Source organism: Pseudonaja textilis, chromosome 6 (genome assembly GCF_049901715.1).
Source record: "Pseudonaja textilis isolate UNSWEBS1 chromosome 6, rPseTex1.2, whole genome shotgun sequence".
Taxonomy (NCBI): domain Eukaryota; kingdom Metazoa; phylum Chordata; class Lepidosauria; order Squamata; family Elapidae; genus Pseudonaja; species Pseudonaja textilis.
In genome coordinates this window covers 35833817-35859719 of record NC_141995.1, presented here as the reverse complement: position 1 = coordinate 35859719, position 25903 = coordinate 35833817, and the positions used below count along the sequence as shown (strand labels likewise).

The window sequence follows — 25903 nt, the reverse complement described above, 5'->3', positions numbered from 1 at the left end:
CTCCCGGCTTGTTTGGTAAACTCCGAGCAAGGAGTCACATGAAGGAGCGGCTGCCACGGGTGGAAATCACGTGTCGGAGCAACTTTTTTTTAACCCGCTGAGCGTCGGCTGGAGCAATTGGGGTTTGATCAGCTGGAAGGATGATGCGCGGTTGGGTGTTCGTAGCGGTGGTGGCCGCGACTTTGCTGGCCGTGCGAGCCCGGGATCCGGTGAGTTGCAAGGAGAGCACCCCTCTTCCCTCTCTGCTTCTCCAGCCCTGGACGGTTCTTCCTTCCTAAAGAGTGAGCAGGGAGCTTAGTCTGTTGCGGTGCTAGAGGGGAAACGGAGGGCGAAGGGGGAAACTCTCGAAAGCGTTGCCGTGTGAATTCGATGGAGGCTAGAGAGAAAGGGGCTGGTATTGGCCCAGCTCGGCCGTCCGGCCCCAGGGTTGAAAGTAAGCGAAAGGTTCTGCGCTGTCAGAGCGTTTCTGTTGTTGGTGGACGCTGTGCATGCTGCAACAGAAATTAAGTCATTTTAGGAGTTGAAGCAAACCTTGGAAGAGTTGTTCTAAGAATAAAAACACAAATACTTTTTTTTTTAAAAAAAAGTCCAGAGATGCTAGATTTGTTCCAGATTTACTCGAACTTCAAAAAGGCCCGGTGAAATCGGCGAGATGCAATTGATTTGCAGTCATTGCTTTCAGAGGGTCTGCTCTGACATTTGGCCTGGTAGAAAAAGTATTTAGTGCGAGCACACTAACACCAGAAGAACCCTCGGCTTTGAATTAGAATGAAAAGTTGGGGAGGGAAAAAAATGGTCTGGGGAAACTTACAGTGTTGTGGCCAGGAAAATAACATTGATCTGCCATAGTCCTAACTTGTGAGGAACTGAAAGTTCAACTGATGCTTTTTCTAGATAGGAAAGTAGGTTATAGTTCACCAAGTAATAGGTTCTTGTGGAAAAATAAGATCCCATTTTATAAGAGAGTTGGAGAAAACAAGCTTATTCCATACATTAGAAACAGACTAGAGCAGCTTGATGGTCCTTAAATAGGGTGTGGTAACAGTGACTATGGCCATTTCTTGTTTTTCCTGGTGAAGGAGTTGTAAGTCAACAAATCTGAAGAATGTCAGAGATGTTGAGAAAGTCTGTACTAAGCAGTCTTTAAAGGTTTATTCAAAAGATGGACCTTATTAATCAGATTGACTTCTTCCTAATTTTCAGTTGATTGGCAAAAAAGGGATTGGGCTGAAGGAGAAACAAGTTTAGGTAACTACAAGCTTAGGTAGACAGTTTGCAGGTAGCTTGTCAGCCTTCAGAAAAATTGAAGTATGAATTTATATAAATGCAAAACACTCTAGTGTCTTCTCAAACACCAAATTAAACTGCCTTTAGTAGTAAAATGCTACCCACCAGCTTGATCAATTTGCTCATTTAGTTCAGTGACTGTCCTCCTAACAATAGATTTCACTTTAAACTTCCTGTTTTACTGAAATATTACTTCTCTGTCTCATTGTATGGTTGCAAGAGAGAATTCCCTTTGCGTGTATTGTATCTTGTTCATAAATACAATATTTACTGGAATTATATGCCATCAGCCAAATTGGAACAGATTAGCTTTCATATCTTTTAAAAAGGTTTATGGCTTTTTCCAATCCATGCTGGCAAAACTCAGTTCAGATTTTCATCTTCTTTTAGCTTTTTGTACCTTTTTTCCTCTGACTTTGTTATTGCATCTTAAGTTATTCAGATAACCAATGCTTGTTCAGACTTCTAATTGCATTTAAGCATTTATTTTTAGCCTACTTTTGTTTCTAAAGTTTTTATGAGCTATTTTGCTTGTAGCCCATGCAAGAACAAAGATATTCTTTATTTGAATATTTTTCTATTTTATTTTTTACATACATAGAAATTATTTCTATTTATTAATTAATTTATTTAATTTATATTACTGCCTTTTCGCCCATGAGGTGGCTTACACAATGTAAAAACATTTTTAAAACAAAAAATAAAAATACAAAACAATAAAAACTAATAAAAAGAACCAAATAAATTAGCAAAGTACAATAGAACAAAATTTGGATTTTTTTTTTAAAAAAAACCCAATTTCCACCTCCCTGCCCCAACGATAGCAGATCACAATAGCCATTTCATGGGCCCCATCCCTCTCTGGGTTCCCCGGGCTCGCTGGCAAAACCAGGTCTTCAGTGCCTTTCGGAAGAGTGCTCGAGTAAGGGCCATTCTAATCTCTGGGGGAATGATATTTCAGAGAGAGGGAGCCACCACAGAGAGGCCCTTCTTCTGGGTCCCGACAGGTGTATTTCCCTCAGAGTGGGACCTGCAACATTCCCTGCCTCCTCACTCTAATGGGTCGGGTAGATGGTGACCGGCAAGAGACGTTTTATGTGAAAGTTCTAACACAGTGGCCCCCAACCTTTTTTGTGCCACAGCCCGGTACTGGCATCAACAAATGATCCGTGGCCCGGTACAGGCATCAGCACGCATGACAAGGCAAGGCGAGCTGAGCGACCAGTCAGCCAGCCGTCCCCCGCTTCTCCCTGCCACCTTCAACTCCTCCTTTGTACCTTTGTCAATGGGCTTCGCTTCGGGATGGCTTCGGGACGGTCACTTGGCTCGCCTTGCCTTGGGTGCTGAAAGAATCCTCGCACCTTAGTTTCGTTCAAAGCCCCCCTTCAATGAAACTAAGGCGCAAGGATTCTTTCAGCACCCAAACGCCACTTTCCAACTGGAAAAGCTCACCTGGAAGCACTTTTTCATCAAACAAGATGACGGCGCCCAGCAAACCGGCGGCCCAGTAGGAAATTTTCCATGGACCGGTACCAGTCCGCGGCCCGGTGGTTGGGGACCCCTGTTCTAACATGTTCAAAGAGAACAATTAAACTTGTGTGGCTTTATGATTCATAAAATTCCTGTTTCTTTTATCTTTCTGGTAATATTATCAGTATGGTTCTGTCAGTAACATTTTGTCTTGAAATATCAACATATTAATGGCCTGTGTAGGGATATATGCTAGTACTCCATGTGCCCATTTTCAGGGATACGCAACTGCAATTTTTCTTGTTTTATTTCCTGTCATATATCCACAAATCAGGTGAATTGGACAGTAGTGTAGTGAAATTTTAATGAGTTTTGTGGATTGTTTGCTTGTACTTAGGAACAGAGGATGATATCTCAGTTCAGGAAGCAAACATATGGTCTTCCCTACACATACCAAAGATATGCCGTCTTAATATTTCACAAAATCAGAATATATAATTAGGAACAGGAAGAATCTGAGTAACTTCAGATTTAATGAGCTTGTATTTTTCTGGATGCATCTTTGATCTTGCTGCATTTCTCACTCTGTATATTTTAGAAATATGAAACTACCTTGATTAATAATTCATTTCCTTGCATGTTCTTATTTGAGATGTCTTCCTTTTATTTTGGCAATAAATACCTTCCAACAGACTTAGAATATTACTTTATCTGCCTGTTGCTTGCTTACCTAGTCTCTTTCTGTTTTATATTCATTAATACTTAATTTTTTGAATAAATATAATACAGAGTTTTGCTTACCTGTAAGGAATGATATATAAAAGATACATGAGCCATATATAAAATGATGTACAATTGGAGATGTCCCTGCTACAAATTGCTTGTCTTTTGGAAAATAGATGCCGAACTCCATTCCATAGATGTAATCTAGTTTTTGGCAGCCCATTATAGTCTCAAGTAAAGTGCCTCCCCTTTTTTTTCCAAGGCCCCTTCTCATTCCTGTTATTTGCTGCAAAATCATGTTTGCAAAAGCTAAAGCCTGCAAACATAGCTCTATCTTGGCCATCATCACATTCCCTGATGGTGGAAGACGTAAGAGTTGACAAATGACAAGAACTGTGTATGCCGATTTTCTGACTGGATCCCTTGTAAGCCATGCGTGCTAGAAATGAGAGGGGAGAAAACAGCTGGAATATTTCTTGACCCAAAATAAATGCTACTTTACAGATGCACAATGTTTTAAGGAAGAATTTACTGTACTATTATTTCCAGTTCTGTATGGAACCCTAACCTTTTAATGTTATTACTCCTGCAATGTTGAAGCAACGACTGCTTTGTACTTTTTAATAAATATGTATGTTATCCTTGCCATATGAGGTGCCCTGTTTGTGCAAAGCTTCTCAACATTGTAAAATTCCCATCCTAATATATTCTTGGGTGCAGCACCAGAAACTAAATTTTTGCATTTCTGCTAATGAATAAGTGGGTTATGGAATGGGAAGATTCCACTACTATTTAACATTGAGTTGCAAGGAAAGTTGTACTTCACTGCCTTTTCAGGTTTGTTTAGCCTACAGAGACAAGATGCCCAGGGCTGATTTTCTTTTCCCACAGAAGATAACATAAGATTATTTCATGGGTATTTGATTTTATTTTGAAATGTTTATTGGGTTGCCTGAAAAAAATCCAAACCTGAACTGTTGTCATCATTGTGTCTGTTTTAGCTGCATGATCTAGTTGAGTGGTACTTTTCAAGGCCTATGATTTTGGCTTTTCCATGGATTTAGAGTACACAAGTTATCAAGAGCAGAATATTTTTGTGAATGTGATCTACATAATACTGCATTAAAAAAAACCTTTTATACTAGTTCGTTCTAATGTCCACTGCCACATTTTTATTTTTTTGTTAATGAATATATTGAATGAATTTAATGTACATTTGAGGGGGACAAATACTCTGACTAAACACAGAAAAAGGAATTTATTTAATATGGGTTTTTGTACAGCTTCAATCATGGAATGTGAATGAAGCTGTACAAAGTCTATGTGGCTTCAGTTGTAGGATCACTTGGCAAACCAAGGAAAAAAAAATACAGTGAGAGCTATGTACTGGTAGGAAAGAAATTATACAAAGTAGAATCCTGGGATAAAAGTAAAAATATGTGTCCAAGGATAATGCCACAGGATCCAATCTGAGACTGTCACCAAGACCAAAGATGTATTCTTCCAAGCTTTCGTGCTGTGCTGGAGGTCCTCAGAGTAGAACCTGTTTCTGTTTAACTGGCAATAATTTAGATATCTTGCCAAACCATGCATAAATTAGTCTTATTCTGTTTATTATAGTATCCTAATTAACATGATGCCTTAATTGCTAGAGATTTTATATCATGGAAATGAAAGAAATCCTTAATAACTTGAAGCCTGGAAAGAACTCGATTACTAGATATGTTTATAGAAATCCTGTATCTAAATACCGTATATACTTGAGTATAAGTCGACCTGAATATAAGACGAGGCACCTAATTTTGCCACAAAAAACTGGGAAAACTTATTGACTCGAGTATAAGCCGAGTTTTTCAGCACATTTTTTGTGCTGAAAAAAACACCCTTAACTTATACTCGAGTGAGATTCCCTCTGAAAGAAAAATGGTGTGGAGCTCCGGAGCTGGGCAGCCGCTTCCCTGCTCCCGTGTTTCCTTTGCAACTTGTAAGCATGGGGGTAATCGGAAGCAGAAAAGTTCTTGCATGAGGATATATTGTTTTTTCTTTATTTAAGGGGAAGACCCACCGTCATGTGAGAATGCTCAGACACGAAATCTATCCGCCTGAAAAGTGTGTGTGTGGGGGGGGATTTTAACAGAGGGAAGACATAGGGAGAAGGCAAAAGCGACGGAAGATCCTTCAGGGGAAACTGAGGGGGAGACTCACCCTTGGTCCAGATGAGCCCCCTTCCCCGCCCCTAGGGAAGCAGAGGCAGCCAGCAAGGGGACTCCGTCCGTCCTCGCACCTACCCACCCAAAGCCACGAAGTCCCCCAATCGCACAGCCCAGAATCGCCCTCCCCTCAGGGGGCTGCAACGATGCCCGGTGTTTCCTGAAACAAGAAGCTCCGCCGTGCAATGAAAGCGCCCTGGCTCTAGGCTCAGAAAACAATGCGAGCCGAGGTGGCTTCGTTTCCTCAGCCCCAGCTGCTTTCAGTCCGCTCGGGGGGAGGAGGAGGTGGTGGCGGCAGCTCGCGTTACACACTTATTTTCAGGCGGATAGATTTCGTGTCTGAGCATTCTCACATGACGGTGGGTCTTTTTCTCCCCCTAAAAACAGTTAAATAAAGAAAAAACAATATATCCTCATGCAAGAACTTTTCTGCTTCCGATTACCCCCATGCTTACAAGTTGCAAAGGAAACACAGAAGCAGGGAAGCGGCTGCCCAGCTCCGGAGCTCCACACCATTTTTTTTTCAGAGGGAATCTCACTCGAGTATAAGCCGAGGAAAACTTTAAGAACTTCAGATGTCTCCAGTGCCTACATTAGTAGTTGTTTCAATGGTGTGTCTGAATTAATCCATCATATCATAACAGTAAAACGTTTCCCAACTTTATAACTTCTAATACAGTATGTGTTACTGTATTTAAAGGCTTATACACCAACAAGGAGCAGTTTTGCAACACAAAGTAAAATACGCTGATGCCTCCATGACTTAATTATTGTACCATGTGTAGGATTGAACCTTCACTTTTTTCCTATTACAACATAAGAAAGTGCTAGGCCTCTGTAAATGTTTTGTATTTCACTTATATAAAAAAACAGTTCTTAAAAAGGCTTTTATTTTATTTCCAGTTTGCTGAAGATTGCAGAGAACATGAATACCCTCCAAATGGACCAACGTATGTGACCTACTAACAACACTTCTGATATTTGCAGATATAAAGAGAACCTGGCTTAATTAGATAGAAATTTTGAACTGTCTCAGAATTATGATAATGCTACAAAGAAAATTAGGATCATCTTGTATTACATAATAAACATACCTGAATCCTTGACTTATGACTAGGTGCTTCGCAATGTTTGATGTTCCAACAGCCCCCCCCATCCCAGCAGATCATGTGATCATGTTTTGGCTTCTTGGGAACTGGCTCATGTTTGTCCTCCATGTACCCACAATTTACAATATTTTTGGCCAGAAACTGGTGTTTATTTTCAGTTTCTGGCAAAAACAATGTCTATTGTGGACAATGGATTCACTTAATTATTGTGTGATTCACTTAGATGCTCCAAAAAAGGGTAAAAAATTGGATGCAATCACATGGTGACCCACTTAACAGCACGACTAATTCTTTATATCTGGAAATCATACGATGGTGGGGTTAGAGAGTAGTTCTTGTTAATTCTCTTTAGAAATAATACAAAATTTTCTCAAGACAGAAAACAACATTTGCCTGTTTCAATAAATATTAGGGAAATCACTCCAAGTTTCACATAAGATTCACCTGTCTTAAATATTGGTGAATTAAAACTAGACAGCTGAAATAATTAGGACAATAGTATAAGAAATAATATATTGGAAATTAGCAGTTTATATGTAACAATTTCATTCATAAATTTATGGAAATTCACTGTTTTTCAGGTATAAAGGAACAATTCCTGAATATGTCATAAACCTTGACCTACCACCAAGTGAGAGATGGGTCCAGGTGGTACGTGACAAAAAAGATGATGTAAGGAACATAGCAGAAAGAATTAAGTATCTTTGTCTTCTCTGAAAAAGTTATGATTTAATTAATTTGAATTACCATTCTAATATCCATAATATTAAAAATGCCCCTCAAAATTAGGGGAAGAGCTCTACAATGTTTCGCACATTGAAGTCAAGCCATTTGATAAATTGGGAATTAGGATCAATCATCTAGAACATCCTTCTCCATTTTGGTCTAGTCAAGAGCCTGTAGGCTAGTGATTCTGGATATTCCCTATACCTGCAGGTCATCCAAGTGGGAACAATTATAAGGGAGTCTGTCTTCCTCAGTTATCCAGAGTAATATTGTAACATATGTAGTTGGAATCCAAATGAATTTTCTGAGTAATTGATTTTCTAGAATGAGAGTCTGCAAGTAGAAATAAATTTCTAAAGTTGGCCTCATCACAAAGTGACAAAAGAGGCATTATGAGTAAGTATGACCAGGTAGCAACAATATGGGTGCTTTCTTACATCAACCCTTGCATCCCTCACTGTCACTTTCCAGGTTGAAATGAGGCAGCGAAGGATGCTCAAGAATGAATAGAATCCCACTTCTAAGCTTTTTTACCTACACAAAATGAAGCAGAGGTGTATTCGGCAAGTTCTGACCAGTTCTGGAGAACCAGTAGTGGAAATTATGAATAGTTCGGAGAACTGGCAAATACCACCTCTGACCGCCCCCACCCCCATCTATTCTCTGCCTCCTGAATCCCAGCTAATCGACTGGGTCTTATTTGTTGCCCTGCACAGGAAAATGAAGCTGGAAAGCAGGTTAGTGGGGTGGGGAGAGAATGGGATTTTGCAGTAGCCTTCCTCCAGGAGTGAGGAAGGAATGGAAATGTTACAGTATCCTTCCCGTGCCACGCCCACCAAGTCACACCCATAGAATCAGTAAAAAAAATTGAATCCCACCACTGAAATGAAGTTTCAATGTGCCTATGTAAGGCTAGATCAGCAGTTTTGTAAATTGTTTTACATTATTTTTTGTACTACTTTATAAAGTTTGATATATTTCCATTTAATTGGATCTTGCATTCCATTCTGCTAACATAGGTTAATCTGTTGTATTTCTTTCACTCTTGTAGTTAAAGGTTGTAATAAAGATTATTAAAGATATTATATTGACATTCATCCATAATGAGAAATTTGTAGCATCTATGGAGTCAAAAATAGTGAGTATATTTTCTATATTTTGGGGAAGAAATTAAACCAGGTGTAACATTCTAGCTACTACTTATGAACAAAAGACTATACCTGTAAATACCAGAGACTTATAAATAATTATATATGTGACCTGTTGTTTAAGAATATAATCTCTACTTTTTCAAGCAGTCTAATGGTTTTTAATCTGCACAGTAGATTTTCCATGCTGTACCAGAGTACAAGTCTCATTAGCACCCCAAATTTGCTAACTCTTGCTTGGAACATAAATGAATAATCCGGTCTGATTATCTATTGGCACATTATACCAACTAACAATAGTGGTACCAGGTTTCATTGTTCATTGGCCCAACTTAAAGTAGCCAGACAGAGTAGTCTGGGCAGGTTCTATACAACAAAGAGGATCTTTTTCTAATTGAGGCACAAAACTGAAGCTTATTTATGGACAATTCCATTGATGAACTGTATATTATGATGCACTCCAAAAAGAGGGGTTTTTCGCAGAGGGAGGAGGAAAATAGATGTAGAAAAATGCAGAAAATATAGAAAATAAATAAAATATCCGAAAACATTTTTTTCATATTCCATAAACTTTATATACCTGAAAATGTTAATATCATTCAGTGTTCCAATATTTTAATATGGGTTATCTTATTGGATTCTCCTGCTTTTATTGGTTTCAGTACAATTTACTCTGGAATTTGAAAGAATTGTCCAATTGCTTCATTTTAAAACATGAGATTTAATTATTTGATGATCTCATCCATTATCACTACTGTACTCCCAGCATGTGCAGTGTTATGAAAGTTAACTAATAACTGGGGTTTTTAAAATAGCAATAGCACTTAGATTTCACAGTGCTTTACAGCAGGAAAGCTGGCTGAGGAATTCTGGGAATTGAAGCCCACAAGTCTTAAAGTTGCCAAGGTTGGAGACCCCTGCTTTACAGAACTCTCTAAGCGGTTACAGACAATCGGCATATATTCCCCCCCGCCCCATGTGGGTCCTTATTTTACTGATCTCGGAAGGATGGAAGGCTTAGTCAACTTTGAGCCGGTCAGGATCGAAGAAATCGAACCCCTGGCAATGTGAGCAGAGTTAACCTGCAATATTGCATTCTAACTACTGTGCCAAGACAATGAAGGAAAACAAAAATGGGAAACATAAACTTAACAAGCCCAGTATGAGTTTTAAACTGCATACTTAAAGTCATTTTGCTCCACGTATTTAGCCATCATAAATCATTCTCTTCCATTTTCCTACTGTGACATTTTCTTTTGAAACAGAGGTGAAGGCTCTTACTAAAGCAGTGCAATATGTTACTTTATCAAATAATACTTTATTGTTGGTTGGAGATGGTCTTCAACTGACTTGCTAGATTCAAAGAAAATGACAGAAGCGTGTAGAATTTAGAACTTTCAGCAGTTTTGGTTTCCTTAGAAGTAAAGTATTTTCATAATTCTTTTAGTTGACTTGTCTTTGAAAGTGCATTACCAAATGACTGCCTTCTTTGTTTTCTTTAGCAGTTTTATTTTTTCCTGTTCTTTATAATCCTTATGTGAACATTTTCCAGAGATTTAGCCATTGTAGTCAATGAAATAACAATAAAAGAAGGATGTATTGGAATTTATAATTTTTCAACAATTTCAGCTATTCTGAAATACAGCAGTGTTAGTCTTTCTCTTTCTATATAATATCTAAAGGAAAGAGAGAGTGGGAGGGAGAGAGGAGAAGGAGAGAATATGAGAGAATATTAGCAGTACTTCTACCAATGAATTAAATTAAATTATATGAGTGGTTGCTTAGACTTTCTTATATTGAATAGGCTATCTTTCCCTGATTGGCAGTTGTGCTTAACTTTCAAAATGACCCAAGAGCTGCAGTAGGCAGGCAGAAGTACATTTGGGGTGGAAGAACATTACAGATATGCCAAAGGATAGCATTTTTTTGTAATGTTTGGTGAGTGGATTGAGAAGGGATCATTGGTTTATATTTGTGTTAAATGTATTTTAGCTTAGAGTACAGTGTTTATATTTCTTGCCTGAACCTGTGAGAAAAGACCTGTGTAATTTTATCAGTGGAACAGCAGCTGCAGGAAAAGATGTTCAGGTGCCTGAGTGAAATAAATTTTATTTTTTAGAGCTTAAAAAAATAACATTAAAGTTTTTTTTAACATACATCGTTATAATTTGCCAAATCTAACTAATTCATGGTTTCCTTTTAGGGTTGGTTATGTTCTACCCTTCCCTATCCTTTCAATGAAGAAATAAAAGGCATTGCTTCTACTATTGATGCTCCTTTAGGTAATTTCCATATTCCTGTAATATTTGACTTTCAAATATATAGGGTCCTTTGTTGCCTCATTTTAGTACTCCAGTAGCTACGGTTCTATGCTGTGGTTCGAGTAAGGGCATGGAACTTCAGTGCCCAGGTGTACAATCTGCATGTACTGGAAAACAGGCATAATACTAGATAATTAATTCAAATGAAGAAATGCTAAATCCATTAATTACTTCCATTAAGCATCAGTCAACAAACACTGAATGGAATGTCAAGTGTGCATTATATTTTCTCTAATTTTCATAAAAGAAGCATAATGTTTAAGCAAGATTTAACTTCATGTATTGGTATATCAGATCTCCTTTGCCCTATAACCTTTTCCCTTGTTTTTCAGAAATTGCGAAATCGGGTATTATACAATTCAGAAAGGCATGCTAGCTCTTGAAAGGCGTGCTGGACAATTTATGAACAAATGCAAATTAGACAAGATCAGATAAGAAAGTTTATAACTTCTTTTTTATAGGCAGCTAAATACCATCTGAGATAGCATCTTATGTAGCTTCTAAAGATTCTCAAAATAAGAGAAAGGAGTAGCACAGATTTCTTGTATGCCTTTTCAACAGTATATAAGTTGTTTTTTACTATTTTGCTACCTGTAATCTAGAGTCACCCGTGATTAGTGCTGTCAGATAATGTTTCTTGCTTTGGTTTGTACACATTTGTCTATATATTTTATTGACAATTCAATAATCCCTGCTTCTGCTGTCCCACTATGTAGGTGATGTTGTTGTGTTCAACATCTTCTATGAGATCTTCACGGTGTGCACGTCCATAATAGCTGAAGACAAAACAGGTAGGCAATGCATACCTATTCTGATTCATTTGAGAATGCAATCCCAAAACATATTTTAATCAATGTATTTTAATATTTATATTTATAAGGAAAATTTGTTTTTAACTTATTTTATAATACTGTTTGCTGCCCCCAGAATTATTTACTGAAATTTTTGGCCATCAAAATTGAATAAATAAATAAAGATTAAACATATTTTCTCTTCAAATGTGTTTTGCTTTGTTTTCCTTTTCAATCAGGAAAGCTATACCATGCTAGAAATCTTGATTTTGGACTGTTTCTTGGGTATGTAATAGCTTCTTTCTGAATGTTAGTATTATTTGTGTCTTCAGCATAGTGATGTTTTCCATTTTTCTTTAAGGCCATGACTACTTGACAATACACATTAAATCTTTCAATTACATATGAATGGAAATTGAGAGTTCCTTTGTGTTTTAGATGCTACATATCACATAGAATTTAACATCTAATAGCAAAAATATCAGTGCAAGTATTTGCACTTTCAAGAATGCTATATAGAAGCAAGGGTTAAATCAGTTTATAAATCTATGTAATGCTAGGTTATAAAACCGGAAAGCCACCATAGTTTTTACAGTATTTCCTGCCTGCATATATACTTTTTGTTTTTTAACCTGTAATGCATTGTTTTTATCTTAATAATTGACAAGGTACTAGAGAGTCCTGATCTTTAAGAGGGCTAGCCAAAGCTTTATGTAATACACAGCATAGAAAAAATTTAAGATTTAGTGCTTGAAGTAAAATTCAGTGGGTGTTAATGAAAAAGAAGACTGAATGGGATGAGGAAGCTGACAATGTGTGCAAACTTTTCCATTAAATACTAAGACAGATGCTACACTTGACTAGTGGAGAAAAGAAAGTGACACATACATGCTGTTCTACATAGTAATTTTTGACAAACTAGATGAGTTGTTGAATATATTATATTGATATAAACCCATTCAAAATATGATGGTTAGATGGTTAGATCAAAGATGATGGTTAGAGTGACATATTAAGACTAAGATATAGATTCAAATCCTAATTCAGGCATGAAGATCATTGGTTATGTAGACCAATCACAATCTCCCAGTTAAACTTTGGATAGCAGAAAATTTTAGAGACCTTGGATCCTCTACCAGTAACTTTGAATGCACTATTTATGAATCAAGGAACTTTAGAAGAAAGATTCTTCTGTGATATTTCCAAATTAAGATTTATAGATCATCCTGTTGTGAAGATTGAAATAGGGTGATATTATATCCCTGGTTCTCATAAAGAAACACGGAGAGAAGCTAGCAAATATTGACTGATCTAGATCTTGAGATTTAGCCTTTGACCAGAGAGAAGAAAACTCCAATTTCCATAGCTTTCACCAATATATTTCTTATGTTTAATTTTCTTTCTCCCCTGTAGGTGGGATGTACAAAATAGTTCCTGGTATACAACGGAGAAGCTGAAGCCATTAATGGTATCATTGGATTTTCAGAAAAACAATAAAACAGTGTTTAAATCTGCAAATTTTGCTGGCTATGTGGGAATGGTATCTGGAGTTAAGCAAGTAAGTGTTTATTGATCTATCGATATATGTAGTTTAAATGGCATTTTGATCTTAATAGTACAGAAAGATCATAATTTATTATTCTCAACCTGAACTTATTTAATCTCAGGTGGGCAGGTGTCCAGATCCTTTTTGTGACTAACAGCCAACACCTGCCACAGAAGTTGCAAAGCATAATGTGTGCAAACTTTCACTATCTGAAAAAAGGGTCTGCTCTTATTTTGCCTGTTTATTTATTGTAACATATATAAAATCAATCATTTTACCTTTCGTGCTTCAGTTCTGCAAATGTAACAGAGTAAATCAGACCAAATATTACATGACTGGAGAGATGAAGAGATTAATTTTGGCCTAAACCTTTCTTGGGTTGCATTTTTTGTTACATTCACGAAGTGTATTTATTTGACAAATAGATTGACTAGGAAATAAAATTTGTATCCTGCAAGTTTCTACAATCCTGGCTACCACTGGAAGTGTTTCATGCACAAGCCTGAGGAGAAAACAAAATAGGCACACTTAACTTTATGTTCTACAAATACTTTATCTTTTGCTTCATCTTGATGTTCTACAGTTTGAGCAGTGAGATGGAAAAATGGTTCAGTTGTTGAATATTCCTCTAAATGTCAGACTTCCTCCAAATTCATTTTTCTTATTGAATCAGAAACACCCTTCCCTGTTCTGAGGGATTATTTACAAGAGTAATTTTGAAAGAAACATGAAAATTTCAATTTCTCTCTTTGCTCTGGTAATCTTGTCTTGTTCAGCTGGTGTACAAATCTCAGGATAATTGACAGTGAGTTAATGGCACAATCATTTTGCAGCCCCTGTGAAGACACTATTAGGCTCAAGTCTGACTGTCCTCTGTCATAAGAATTTCTAACTGGGTTCACCCAATTTATTGCTTTACGTTTATTGATGGTTTGGAATTGGCACTGTGAATTTGTAAACAATGGCTTTGGGTTTTGTGCAAATGAGTAGTTTTAGCTTACTAGTGATCCAGTATTAAACAAGACATGATTGGATTAACACATGTTAAACATGTCAATCCAGTGACACTCTTGCACACAAACATATAATAAAAATGTTCAGGTATAAGTTGTTTATTTAAGCAACTCTCAGTGTCTGAGTTCATGCAGCTTGCTAAATCAAACTGGTTTACAATTCATGGAGGCTGGTGTCATAAACAAGCACCTACAGTATGATTTAATCCATTGTGCGAAAAGCTATGTACACAAGCATAGTGAACTCTGGTTTGTTTTTAATTGTGCCTTACTGCATAATTTATAATTGATTGGGTTTGCACATCATTGCAAGTCAGAACTCATTCCTTATGGTCACAAGAATGCATTCAAAGTTATGCTGTTTCAAAGGATCACACAATCATTTAAAGCGGGTGCCCAACCTTAGCAATTTTTAAATTTGGGGACTTTAACTCCCAGAATTGACTGGCTGGGTAATTCTGAGAGGTGAAGTCCTCATGTCTTAAAGTTACTGAGGTTGCACACCCCTGATTTAAAGTGATTTATTAAAGGAATCATAGTGTATGTAAATAGTGGAGCCCAAAGCTCTGTAGCGGAAAGTCTGCTAGTCATATTGGATTCCTTTATGGAAGAATCTTTATTAGATATGATAATATTAAAAATGAATTTACTTTATTCAAGTAACAGTTGCATTAATTGGCTTCTGTTTTAGGGGATGTTTACATTAACCATGAATGAGAGATTCAGTCTTGATGGAGGTTACATTGGTGAGTATCCCTAATGAACTGTTCTTGTCTAAAGAGAAAATATCAAGAAAGTCATTTTATTAAAAGCTGAATCCTAAATCCCTCAGATTATCAATTATGTCTGATGTCAGGATTGAAGAGAAATAGCATTAAGTTAAGATGAGGTGCAATTGAATAGAATTAATGCACAGAATCTTTTACAGGCGTCTTTGAGTGGCTTATTGGCAAGAGGGATGGTTGGTGGATGAGTTTTCTCACGAGAGCTGTGTTGGAAAACAGCACAAGGTAACATGTCAAATGTTTAAACAGTTCAAGATAATTGTTTTGTAACTGCTGTAAAGTAGACAGAAACCTTTTCTTTTATTTTCCTGCCTGCACTCTTTTCCACTTCTTTTATCGTTCTTTTTAAATTTCATTCTGTATAATTTCATGCTTACTTTGTACTTATGTGAAAATCTTTAATAAAAATTATTCAAAAATCGAATAAGCAGTTAAGCGACAGATCTGACTATATATTGGTGTTGCATCTCATACAGTTTTCTTTACATTTCTGTAAATTTCTTGTTAATCGTGTGGATTTTTATAACCAGTTTTTATAGAAAAATTGGAAAGGCACACAAGATAAGTTGTGAATCCTTTTGCTTATGTAGATAATAGATTATTAACATTTTTTTCTCAACTCCTAGCAACCATATAAATAGATTTTCTCCATGACAGTCTATCTCTAATTTAATTTTTCAGGTTGCATTCATCAGCACTGTAATGAAATCCATCAAGCTTGCTGCTAGTCTTTCTAGAGTTCTCTTTCTTCCTATCTTTTCAAGCATTAGCATTGTCTCCAAAGAGCTAGGTCTTTGTGTTCAAAGTAGGATAATTTGATCGTTCAGTCACTTTGATAACTTTATTTTCAATTCTAAGACTGGTTGTTCTACCTCTTGTCATATAAGATTCTACCTTTACATATAATTTTAGTCCCCTTTTTATTGTGCTTCTTGACTTTTATTGCTAGAGCTTGCAGATTTTTGAATGTTTGACTATCAAGGTTATGTCATCAACATAGCACAAGTTATTAAAATTTGGTCCTCCAATTTTATTCTTCCAATTGAGCTTCCCTTAATATTCATATCCAGTACAGTGCTACCTCAGTACTCACTGTTAATTGGTTCCAGGAGTCATGAAGAGGACCAAAAATGATGGGTACCAAACAATTTTTCCCATAAGGAATAATGAAGTGAGTCACAAGGCATCTGACACTAACAAGTTCTGGCTTTTGTGTTGAGTACCAAGCAACAATGAGTATCAGGACAAATTTTTTTTCGTCAAAATGTGTTGAGTACCAAATTTGATAAGTTTCAAAGACAGTTAAGTACCAGGGTCCCAATATATATAGGTTGGATAAATAGGAGGAAAGTTAAAGATAAGTAAGAGGAAAGTTAAACCCCTATGCCAACTTGGAGCCAGTCTGTTTCATTATGCTTTGCCTGAACTGTGGTTTCCTGACCTAGATATACTCTAAGTTTCTTGTGAGAACAATAAGATGTTCTGGGATTCCCATTTTTCTGAGCACATTCCACAACTTGATGCGAATAACAAAGTAAAAGGCCTTTTTATTATCAATGAAGCACACAGCATCTTCTTTTTCATATTCTTTGTTTATCTCACATGCATCAGCAATGATACCTTGTGTTCTTCAGACTTTCCTAAAGCCAATTTTGACATCTGACACCTCTTTTTCAATGAAGGACTATAAATGGATGATCCTAAGCATTATTTTGTTATCATGTGAATGTAGCTATCTTATACATTGATTTATTTTTGTTATTATGTGAATGTAGCTATCTTATACATTGATTTATTTTTAGGACAATAGTGAATACAGCCGACACAACATGGTTGCCTTGAGTCATATTTTCTGACTTGCAATAATGACGATCTTGTGATCAAACTCTGCTTCTCCTTTTTATTTTTTATTTATTTATTTTTTAAAATTTTATTTGGGTTTTCACAAAAACAAAATACAAATAAAACATCTTTTTTGAAAATAGCATGGTCCCAGGTTATCACTTCTTCATACAGACACAAAACTCAATTTCATGTTCATTTTTATATTCTATACCATATCTTATTACCATTTTATATTTTCTACATAGTTTTTCCCCTCTTCTAATTTTCTCAACTTTGTTTTGATTATCTCAATTCAAATCATTATATTTATACTTTTGTCTGTCCTGTTACAATTTCACATTATCTTATTAAACAAATTTTTCCCTGTAGTTACCAATTAGAGTATGACACCTTTATATCCTTTAATTTTATCCATTCAAGCTCTTATTTAAGCTTCAATGTATAGCTTTAAGATTATAGCGTTCAATATAATACATAACTTCCAATCGAATTCTGCTTGGTACAATCTTAAAATAGACACTATATTCATAAAAAGAAAAAAAATTATATATATATGTAAATAAAACACATTCCATTCCAATTCAATTCTATAATTAATATGCATTAAAATCTTAACATCTTTAACATTTCTTTTCAATTGAATATCATACTTCCTTGGGAACACTTATAAACTTTCCATAGTTAATTCTTTTTTTCCCCATATTTCTCACTTATATTTTTATAAATCATTACTAATAATTAAAAATGTTCCCTTTTAATTCTCTCAATCATTTTAATTTATTTATTAACAAACATCCCACTGCATTACAATAAATATTTTATCCATCATCATATTTTCTAAAGTTATTTCTATTTGTAATATAACAAAGCTATCTTATGTACCTTTGCAGAATCCCTTTTACAATTAAATTTTCACCCATTAACTCTAAACAAACTTATGGTTACAATCCTTATATCTTTTCCCTGTTTCTCCATTTCTTGTTTCTGTCTTTTACAACTTCTTTTCCTTGCCTTCTTCCCCCTCTTCTTCTCCCTCCCCTTTTTACCCCCTCATCTCTCTACTTCTAATTCTCTCATCTGTAATCCCCTTTTCTATTGCTTTCTAATATTATACTTATCTTTCAAATTGTTCTTCTTTTTGGTTGTTTTTTCTAATCTTAAACCTTTCACTCTCTTTCCCCCCTTTTCTTTTTCCCCCCACTTAAAATTATTTGATCATTAAAGATGGCTTCTTCTTTGTCCCAATCTTCTTGTTCTGCAAGCGTTTCTTGTTGCTTCTCATAGTTCCAGATCTCCATTTCTAAGAATTGAAACACGAAGCCAAAAGAACTTCTCCCTTCTTGTGCGTCGTCTTTCCATTTTTTAAGTTCTGTTTTCAGTTCTTCTAAGAGTGATACCATTTTAAAAACTTTTAAACAACCACCCAGTTAATTTTAGTCATCTAGATGCAAAAACCAAAAATCACCAAGTAATCCAAATAATCCAAGGCTGTTTCTACTTGCTTCTTTTTTCCACTTTCTCTTCCCGGGGTTCTATTATTTTGTTACCAAGTTTCCATTAAAATGTATCTTTGAGGAATCTTGTTAAAATTTCACTGTAAGTTGCTTTTAATTACAGTTCCATTCCTTAATTCCAGGCAGTCTCCTCCATTTTTCCAGATCCTGCCCTTTTATTCTTTTTTTTTCTCCTTTCCAGCTTTTAAAAACTTTTAAATGTCCAGAAATCTTTATTTATCCCTTTGACTTTTATTTTCAGCTTAGATGCCTATTAATGTCAAAGTGGATTTTTTTTTCAGTTTCTTGCTTAAGTCTCTTAGCTGTCAGTATAAGGAAGGGAAGAAAAAAAACCTAATCCTTTCCCTTCTCTCTCTCCTTCGCAGCTTCAAAATCTTCTTTGGGAACAGTGTTGTTAAGTTTAAATTCCAGGGTACCTTATTTGTTGCTTTTGCTGTTTGACCCGGTCAACCAAAACGTTCTCTTCTTATCTTCCTCCTGTACATTCTTTTCCGGTGGAGTTCTTCTTTGTGGTGGCCATTTCTGACCACCGCTACAACCGCCTTCGGGAAAGGGAGTAATGGCCAGCTGGGGAGGAGAGATGCGGCTCTCCTCAACCCTGCAGGCAGTCTTCCCACTCTTCACCATGTCTACGGGGTGGCTTAGCCCAGAAACCAGCAGCGAGCACGGATCGAAGCCTCGGAGAGATGAGATTTTGGTCTGTTGCCGAAGAAGCTCAAACCGGAAGTCTGCTTCTCCTTTTTATTCATTGCTGCTTCTGAATAGCAATATAATTGTTTATCATAGACGAAGGGAAGAATAGGAGAAATAATCTTTCCCATTATTTAATTGGCAGCCGCATTGAACCACATTAGAAGTACATTAGGTCATAGGAGCTCTACTAGTAGATGGACTAGAGGAAGCGTTACAAGGAGACTTTATTATTTGTATCCCTTGTGGCTTTCCTAGCATCAGTTGTCATGGTTCTGATCTTTCTTAAATTAGCCTTGCTGTAACTATGTCCTCCAGATACATAAAACTGCCATTCTTAGAACTGACACTGAGAACTGCTAATATTTCTGGGAGATATCAAGTTTGGTAAACCTATTTGAAAGTTTTTCAGTATCTCTTTGCTTCTTGCCTGTTTACTTAGGAATAATATAATGCAACTTGTCTTTCTCCGTTCTTTGTCTTTTGCAGTATGTCTCCATCCATTCATTCATTTATTCTTATATATTACTCTGTATAGTACATTCCCAAACTGGTCAGAGGTTATTAGATCCTTGGGTATAGGCATCTCTTCCCTCCCCACTGCTCCAAATCATGCCACTGAAATTAGTACAAATACTAATGACTTGGTAATCACTGAGATAACCTTTTCCCATTATTTTTTGCTGAGAAAATCAAGAGAAGGCCCATTAAATACCCCCTTTCATAGTCTTATGACTGCTGAAAATAATAGGGTGGAAGGATGGGTAGCACACAACCTCCACAAACACATTTCCTATTCTTGCTGTGTACAGAGCATTTCGAAAGGCCACCTTTTATTTATAATGTGCATGTCACGTCTGCTCCTTGTAATCATTGCATTGCTTCTCTTGTTGAATATAGTTACGAAGATGCGAAGGATAAATTGGCCAACACAAAGCTGCTAGCTCCAGCTTACTTCATACTAGGAGGAAACAAACCAGACGAGGGTTGCATTATTACACGTTCTCGAACCTCTGCTTTAAACATTAAGAAGTAAGTATGGTCACTAAGGAAAATATGGTCACTGTTGCATATAATAGCATGTGTTGAAGGATCCTGTTGATACTTACAATGCAATAAAGGTGATTTTAGCTAGTTTTTTCATTTGTTTACAATCTCATTACATCAGCTGTGCTTTAATAGCTTTAACAGTTTTCTTTTTAAAGAAGAAATGTTTTGAAGATGAGAGATCTGTTTTGGATGCACTTTTTAACAAATAGCTTGAATTTAGTTGCTAATATTTTAGAAATATTGGGTCATAACTTTGGTAGAAAATGCTAAAATTTATGTTTTATTTCAAGTTTGGATGCAAAGAACAACGACTGGTTTGTTGTAGAAACCAATTATGACCCCTGGAAGTCTCCACTTATTATAGATGACCGCAGACACCCTGCAATGAATTGCTTGAATAAAACGGGTCAAGAGGTAATGCAGTGCAATATAAAAGATAGCTATGCAGAGAACTAAAGCTATTAATTTGATTAACTATGCAAACGGGTATCAAGATGGAACTCAGAAGTACCATTAAAAGAACAGCTGAAATTTTTAACAGTTATTCCAAATATAACCCAACATAACCATGGTTGAGATTTCATGTTTGCACTAAATCAAAATATGGCTTTTATTTTACTTACAGATCATAGGTTATAGTCCACAGTTCAATCCCAAGATACAATTATTTTCTTTTGGTTTGTTTTAGGGCAGTAAACTAGTTTTAAACTATAGTTTGTTACCTTATTGACTGGAATTATAGTTTAATGGCAGTGCATGATTTATGAGTTTCTGACATGTTCCTGTGGAATAGCTGAACTTCTGAAACACGCAAGGGTAAAAGGGTTAGAAGGAAAAGGAAGTTTTAAAAAACAACAAATTTAACTATTCATATCTATCACCAGGCATGGCAAGTTCTAGTCTTGATTAATAAATAATGAATTAGCCTCCTCTATGAGTGCAAACAGTGTGGTTAATAGAAGTAATTTTCATTCTAAAATTCAACTAAAATTCTTTGAGTTTAACTGACTCAATAGACTAAAATAATCATAAGCCCTAGAACTGTTTGTTTATTCTACAGCTGGCAAGGTAGCAACATCTCAGAGCAAATTCTTGACTCTGCCTATAATGCCTGTCGTTTAGGACGGAACCCTTGTTGCTGAGACCAGAGATTGGTTCATGGTATTCTGTGCCACAGCTGCTCTAAAGATTAAAACAGAACTTTTAATTTTTGGTTTAAATCTTTACTCTTCTTCCCTACCAGAAAATCACATTATCAGGTTTATACAACGTTCTCTCTACAAAGCCCATCCTCAACAAGGTAACTTTTTTAAATTTTACTTTTATTTATACCTCATCCTTTATATTTTTATTAAACAAGTCCGGGTGAGAAACATATCTAATAGTCCTCTTCCTCCTCCTCCAATTTTCCCCACAACAACCCTGTGAGGTGAGTTGGGCTGAGGGAGAATGATTGGACCAAGTCACCCACACCCTGGCTAAGGGAGGGACTAGAACTCACTGTCTCCCAGTTGCTAGCCAGATGCCTTAACAAAACAAAAAGATTATAAGTTATAAACTTATAACTCCTTGTTTGATGCATCCTAAAAGAATTCCATTCATTCATGTCCATCTGCCTTTGAATTGTTCCATACTCTTAAACTAAATATTGTTTTGAGCATTTTGCTTCTGCTTAACCCGTTATGGTAGAATGGGAGACAACAGAGCTTGTCTTTTAAACTGGGGCAGTAAATTGTTTGCATCTGGAGACACATTTCTTGGGCGAGGGGTGATGGGATGTGCTATAGGCAGGATGTAGTTTCCTGCACTTCTTTGAGAGAGAGGGAGGGAGGGAGAGTTGCAAAATGTTGCAAAACGATATTTTTATATGACACTTTCCCCCTTATTTAGTTGACAGTCTCAACTACACTGCTAGAAGTTTCTGAAGGCCATATAGAGACTTATCTAAGGGATTGTCCAGACCCGTGCAGTCCCTGGTGAGGGCCACGCGGCCTGCAGAATACAACTCATGGAAGAGGATCCCTTGCTGGGTGAACAATGGCTGGTCTTTTCCATTGCCAAGAACCTCTTCGTCTTCAGGGTGTCTCCAGAGAAACCTGGATTTAAGTGCTTGCAATTCAACCAGCAAAATTAAATTAGTCTGCTTTCCAAATATATACTTTTCATTGTATGAACCTTAAACAGGGTTTGGGACTTCTGCTTCTTCCTCCTTAACATCAGTTGATCCTTGGTTAGTGTTACTAGAGAATTTCTTAGGCAAGTATCTTATGGCAATTTGTCCTTTGTATCTTCATTCAGAAGTAATTTGGCATGCAAGGTGTGTTTTAGGCAGGGGTATGGGGGATACAGTTTTAGGAAATGATGACAGTTTGAACTAGTATTGTCCAATCCTTTGAAAGAACTCAAGTGTTCTCAATCTTCTTTGGCTGCAACCTACTTTGGTACATCAATGTGTATCCCCAGCCTGAAATAATGTTCTGGAGTGCTTGCCTCCCTGTGCACCTGCAGGCTTCCACCTACTTCCAGGAGGAGAGCACCATGAGAAAACCCAGCCCTGCATCAAAGGAAAAGCATAGCGCTCCTCTGCAGTTAGTAAACATGCCTGGAGCTTTCCAGCGTGTTACCTCTGACATGCTTCAGAGATTCCCAGTTAGTTCTCCACCTATGACTGTCTTTCATCTTCATCCACAAGTTTTAAAGGAGTGGCATGTCTTTATGAGTGAAGCCATGTTGCTGTTTTTCATAAAACATAATTGGTAAGATGAATAGGAGTTTTTGGGCAATCTGGTGAGGCCAGCCACGCTCCCTCAGCTCTCACTGGAGTGTGCCCTCCAGTTGGATAAGTAGACTAGAAAGAGTGTCACATTGAGGCATATCACAAAGACTTGCCATATTTTTAGTGGTACGCCTTGCTAAAATATAGAGCCACTACCCCAGGATCACAACCAGCTGAATGTTTCAGTTCTGTTAATTGGAATTAAAAATGTAACATTAATATGTCCTTGATAATTTTGCAATTAAAAAAATAAATTACATTGTGTCTTATTGAAAGTGATACAACTTTTCTTTCAATGTTTACTTGTATAACATTTCTCATAAATTAAGCCTAGGATCCAGCTAATACATGGATCAGTTTTATTACTTGACTGCTTAATAAATTAAACTTGGTATCTTCTGATAATTTAAGAAATGGCCCTTTTAAAGCCACCCTTATTCTATTATAGTTTTTAGGAAGTTGAAGGGATGGGTAAGGCAGAATTAGATGCCTTGAAGGCTATGTTGAAAGTTTGGAGATTTCTTGCTCTCCTGAAAGAAAATTTGATGTATTTGACACACTGGTGCTATATTCCCAGGTATGGGAGGTTACCTGAGTGAGTTAAGTAAATGTTGGTACAGAGGAGAGCTTAATGTTTGAGGACTTAATGCCCAATAATCCAAATGATGTGAACTAACATGATGCTATCTCATCTGCAATTTTCATTTATTGCCTTAATAAATAAGAATTTGCTTTCACCCAACAAAGCTTTTCTAAATGTCTGAGATGTATTTCCATAACACGTTTAACTTGCTCCACTTGCTGGTTTAACACATCCCACTCTATTGCATTTTATATCCTACACCTATCATGAGTGTAGGATGTAAAATGAATACTTGTTCCTTTATCTTTTTAAAGATTCATTACATCTCATTAAAGTTGTTAGATCAAGTTTTTCCAGTTGTGGTAAATTATCAAGCAGGTAAACCTTTTAAAATATTTTATTAGGCAAATAATGTTGCGTTCCTAGCTGAGTAAGATATTCAATTTAAGAGCTGTGCTTAGCTCTGGTCAGTGACTGATATAATTCAAGGAACTTGAACTTAGTATCTCTGTAAAGCAATTCTTCCCAGACTGTTAAATTGCAGGTAAGTTTATATCTGCGTTCATTTGCATTCTTAAAACCTTGGGAGTAGACTCTGATGTGCTCCACAGCCATATGTTTGTGAGTTGTGTATACATATCAGAGAAAAAAAAATCAACGTTCATTCAAAAGGAAGCAGACTGGCTATTTCCATGAGCTTATCCCCCCTCCATAAAAAAAATTCACTGATTTATGTTCCTAAAAGTTGTGTTTCCTAAATGAGCTATTTCGTTCTGTACATACTCTGCCCAGTGAATTTGCAAAAATCATTACATTTCATGTGTTTGAATTAAGCACGCCTAAATCATCTGATTTCAACATTTCTCTCACCGCTAGGACCAGTTCTGTTTCAGCTGAATTTCCAGGGCATCTTTACTCTGCAAATTTACAACTGGCTAAAGGGTTTACAGTTTTCAACACAATGCCTAATTATTGGCTTATCCATAATGCTAAATCACTAAAGCTGTCTTAGCTTGCACATTCTGCTATCCATAACCCATGATTTACAACCAAGCATGGTTCCAAACACCTTTCTGGCTTAATGCAATCAGTGATCTCTCCTTCTGGCTAGGGATCTGGCAAGGATCCATATGCCTAGATAATTTAATACTTCCAAGGATATTGTTACAACATGCCAGGACAACTTATATACTTGTTGGCTTATTTCTTGCCTCCCTCTTCACTGAGGTCCTGCTCCATTTCAAAGAATGGAAATCAGAATTATCCCACAAAATTAAAAAGGCTAACTTTTCTAGGCCAGATATACTAGTGAAGATTACCTTATTAATGGGCAGATGCCATTAAAAGGTAGAGATATCACCACCACCACTACTCTTCCACACTAGCTCCAGCTAAATCAATTTCCATTTGACTGCATAAAACAATGGTGTGACTCTTTCCAAATTATAGTCGGCTTAATAGATGACACTCTGTTGGTCTTTCAAGTACATGGTAGATACATTTGAGCTCTAGCCTATGTGGCAGAAGATGATGGCCAGTGTAGTTCAAGGTTCTAGGAAGCTTTCACTGCTAATGGAGCAACCATAGCATAATATTGGTGAGCCACAAACTTCTGGCCCTCAAGTTACACACTGAAAAGGCTCTCCAGTTACACAAACCATTACAGTAAAATAGTGAAGGAAGTAGACAGTCAATTTTTAGGTACAACCATACCAAAACATCATATTATAGTATATTAATAAGCCAAAATTGGTTTGGTTTGCAAAGATCACTGGCTATAGTTAACAAAAGATAATTCCTGGGATAACAGCAGCTGTAATTCATCAGCAAACCTTTATGGCTTTGGAATCTTTGTAATGCTATGGAAGAATTAAAAAATAGTAAACAGAAAATATGTGTTGCTATGAAAATGTACTCCATGTTGTAATGTCAGGGCCCTTGTTTCATTTTGTAGGTAAACAGGTACTATAATATAGAAATACACTTTTTCAATATGGTGACAAGGCATCGTACTTCAAGAGGGGATTTTTTTTCTGCTAGAGCACAGGTGACAAACTTGATCACGTCACAAAACATATTACGATGTATCGTGACATTTTTTGCCTTTGCAAAGCCAAGGGGGGCAGGCCTGTGTGTGACGCATCCAGCCTGCGGCCCGCCAATTTGACAGGCCTGTGCTAGAGTGCCCATTTCTTCTGAAGTGAGGGGAATCAGTTTAGGTAACACCAACTTGTCTCCAAGGCATTAAAAAAAGAGAAAATACAAAGAGCTTTTCTAACCCACAGGCCCAGGGAATGAGAAAAAAGGATGGAAATC

At 36.6% G+C, this 25903-nt stretch overlaps 1 protein-coding gene across 1 annotated transcript; it reads left to right on the top strand.

The window, feature by feature from the left end:
* ASAH1 (N-acylsphingosine amidohydrolase 1) lies at positions 1-23750 on the top strand. The gene is made up of 14 exons (XM_026697931.2): positions 1-209; positions 6594-6640; positions 7381-7471; positions 8577-8663; positions 10877-10955; positions 11711-11785; positions 12025-12070; positions 13199-13343; positions 15036-15090; positions 15273-15354; positions 20079-20210; positions 20519-20642; positions 21472-21528; positions 22119-23750. Exons 1-14 carry the CDS (start codon positions 141-143, stop codon positions 22206-22208), a joined length of 1179 nt encoding a protein of 392 aa, XP_026553716.1. The 5' UTR covers positions 1-140; the 3' UTR covers positions 22209-23750.
* Positions 23751-25903: the final 2153 nt, after the last annotated feature.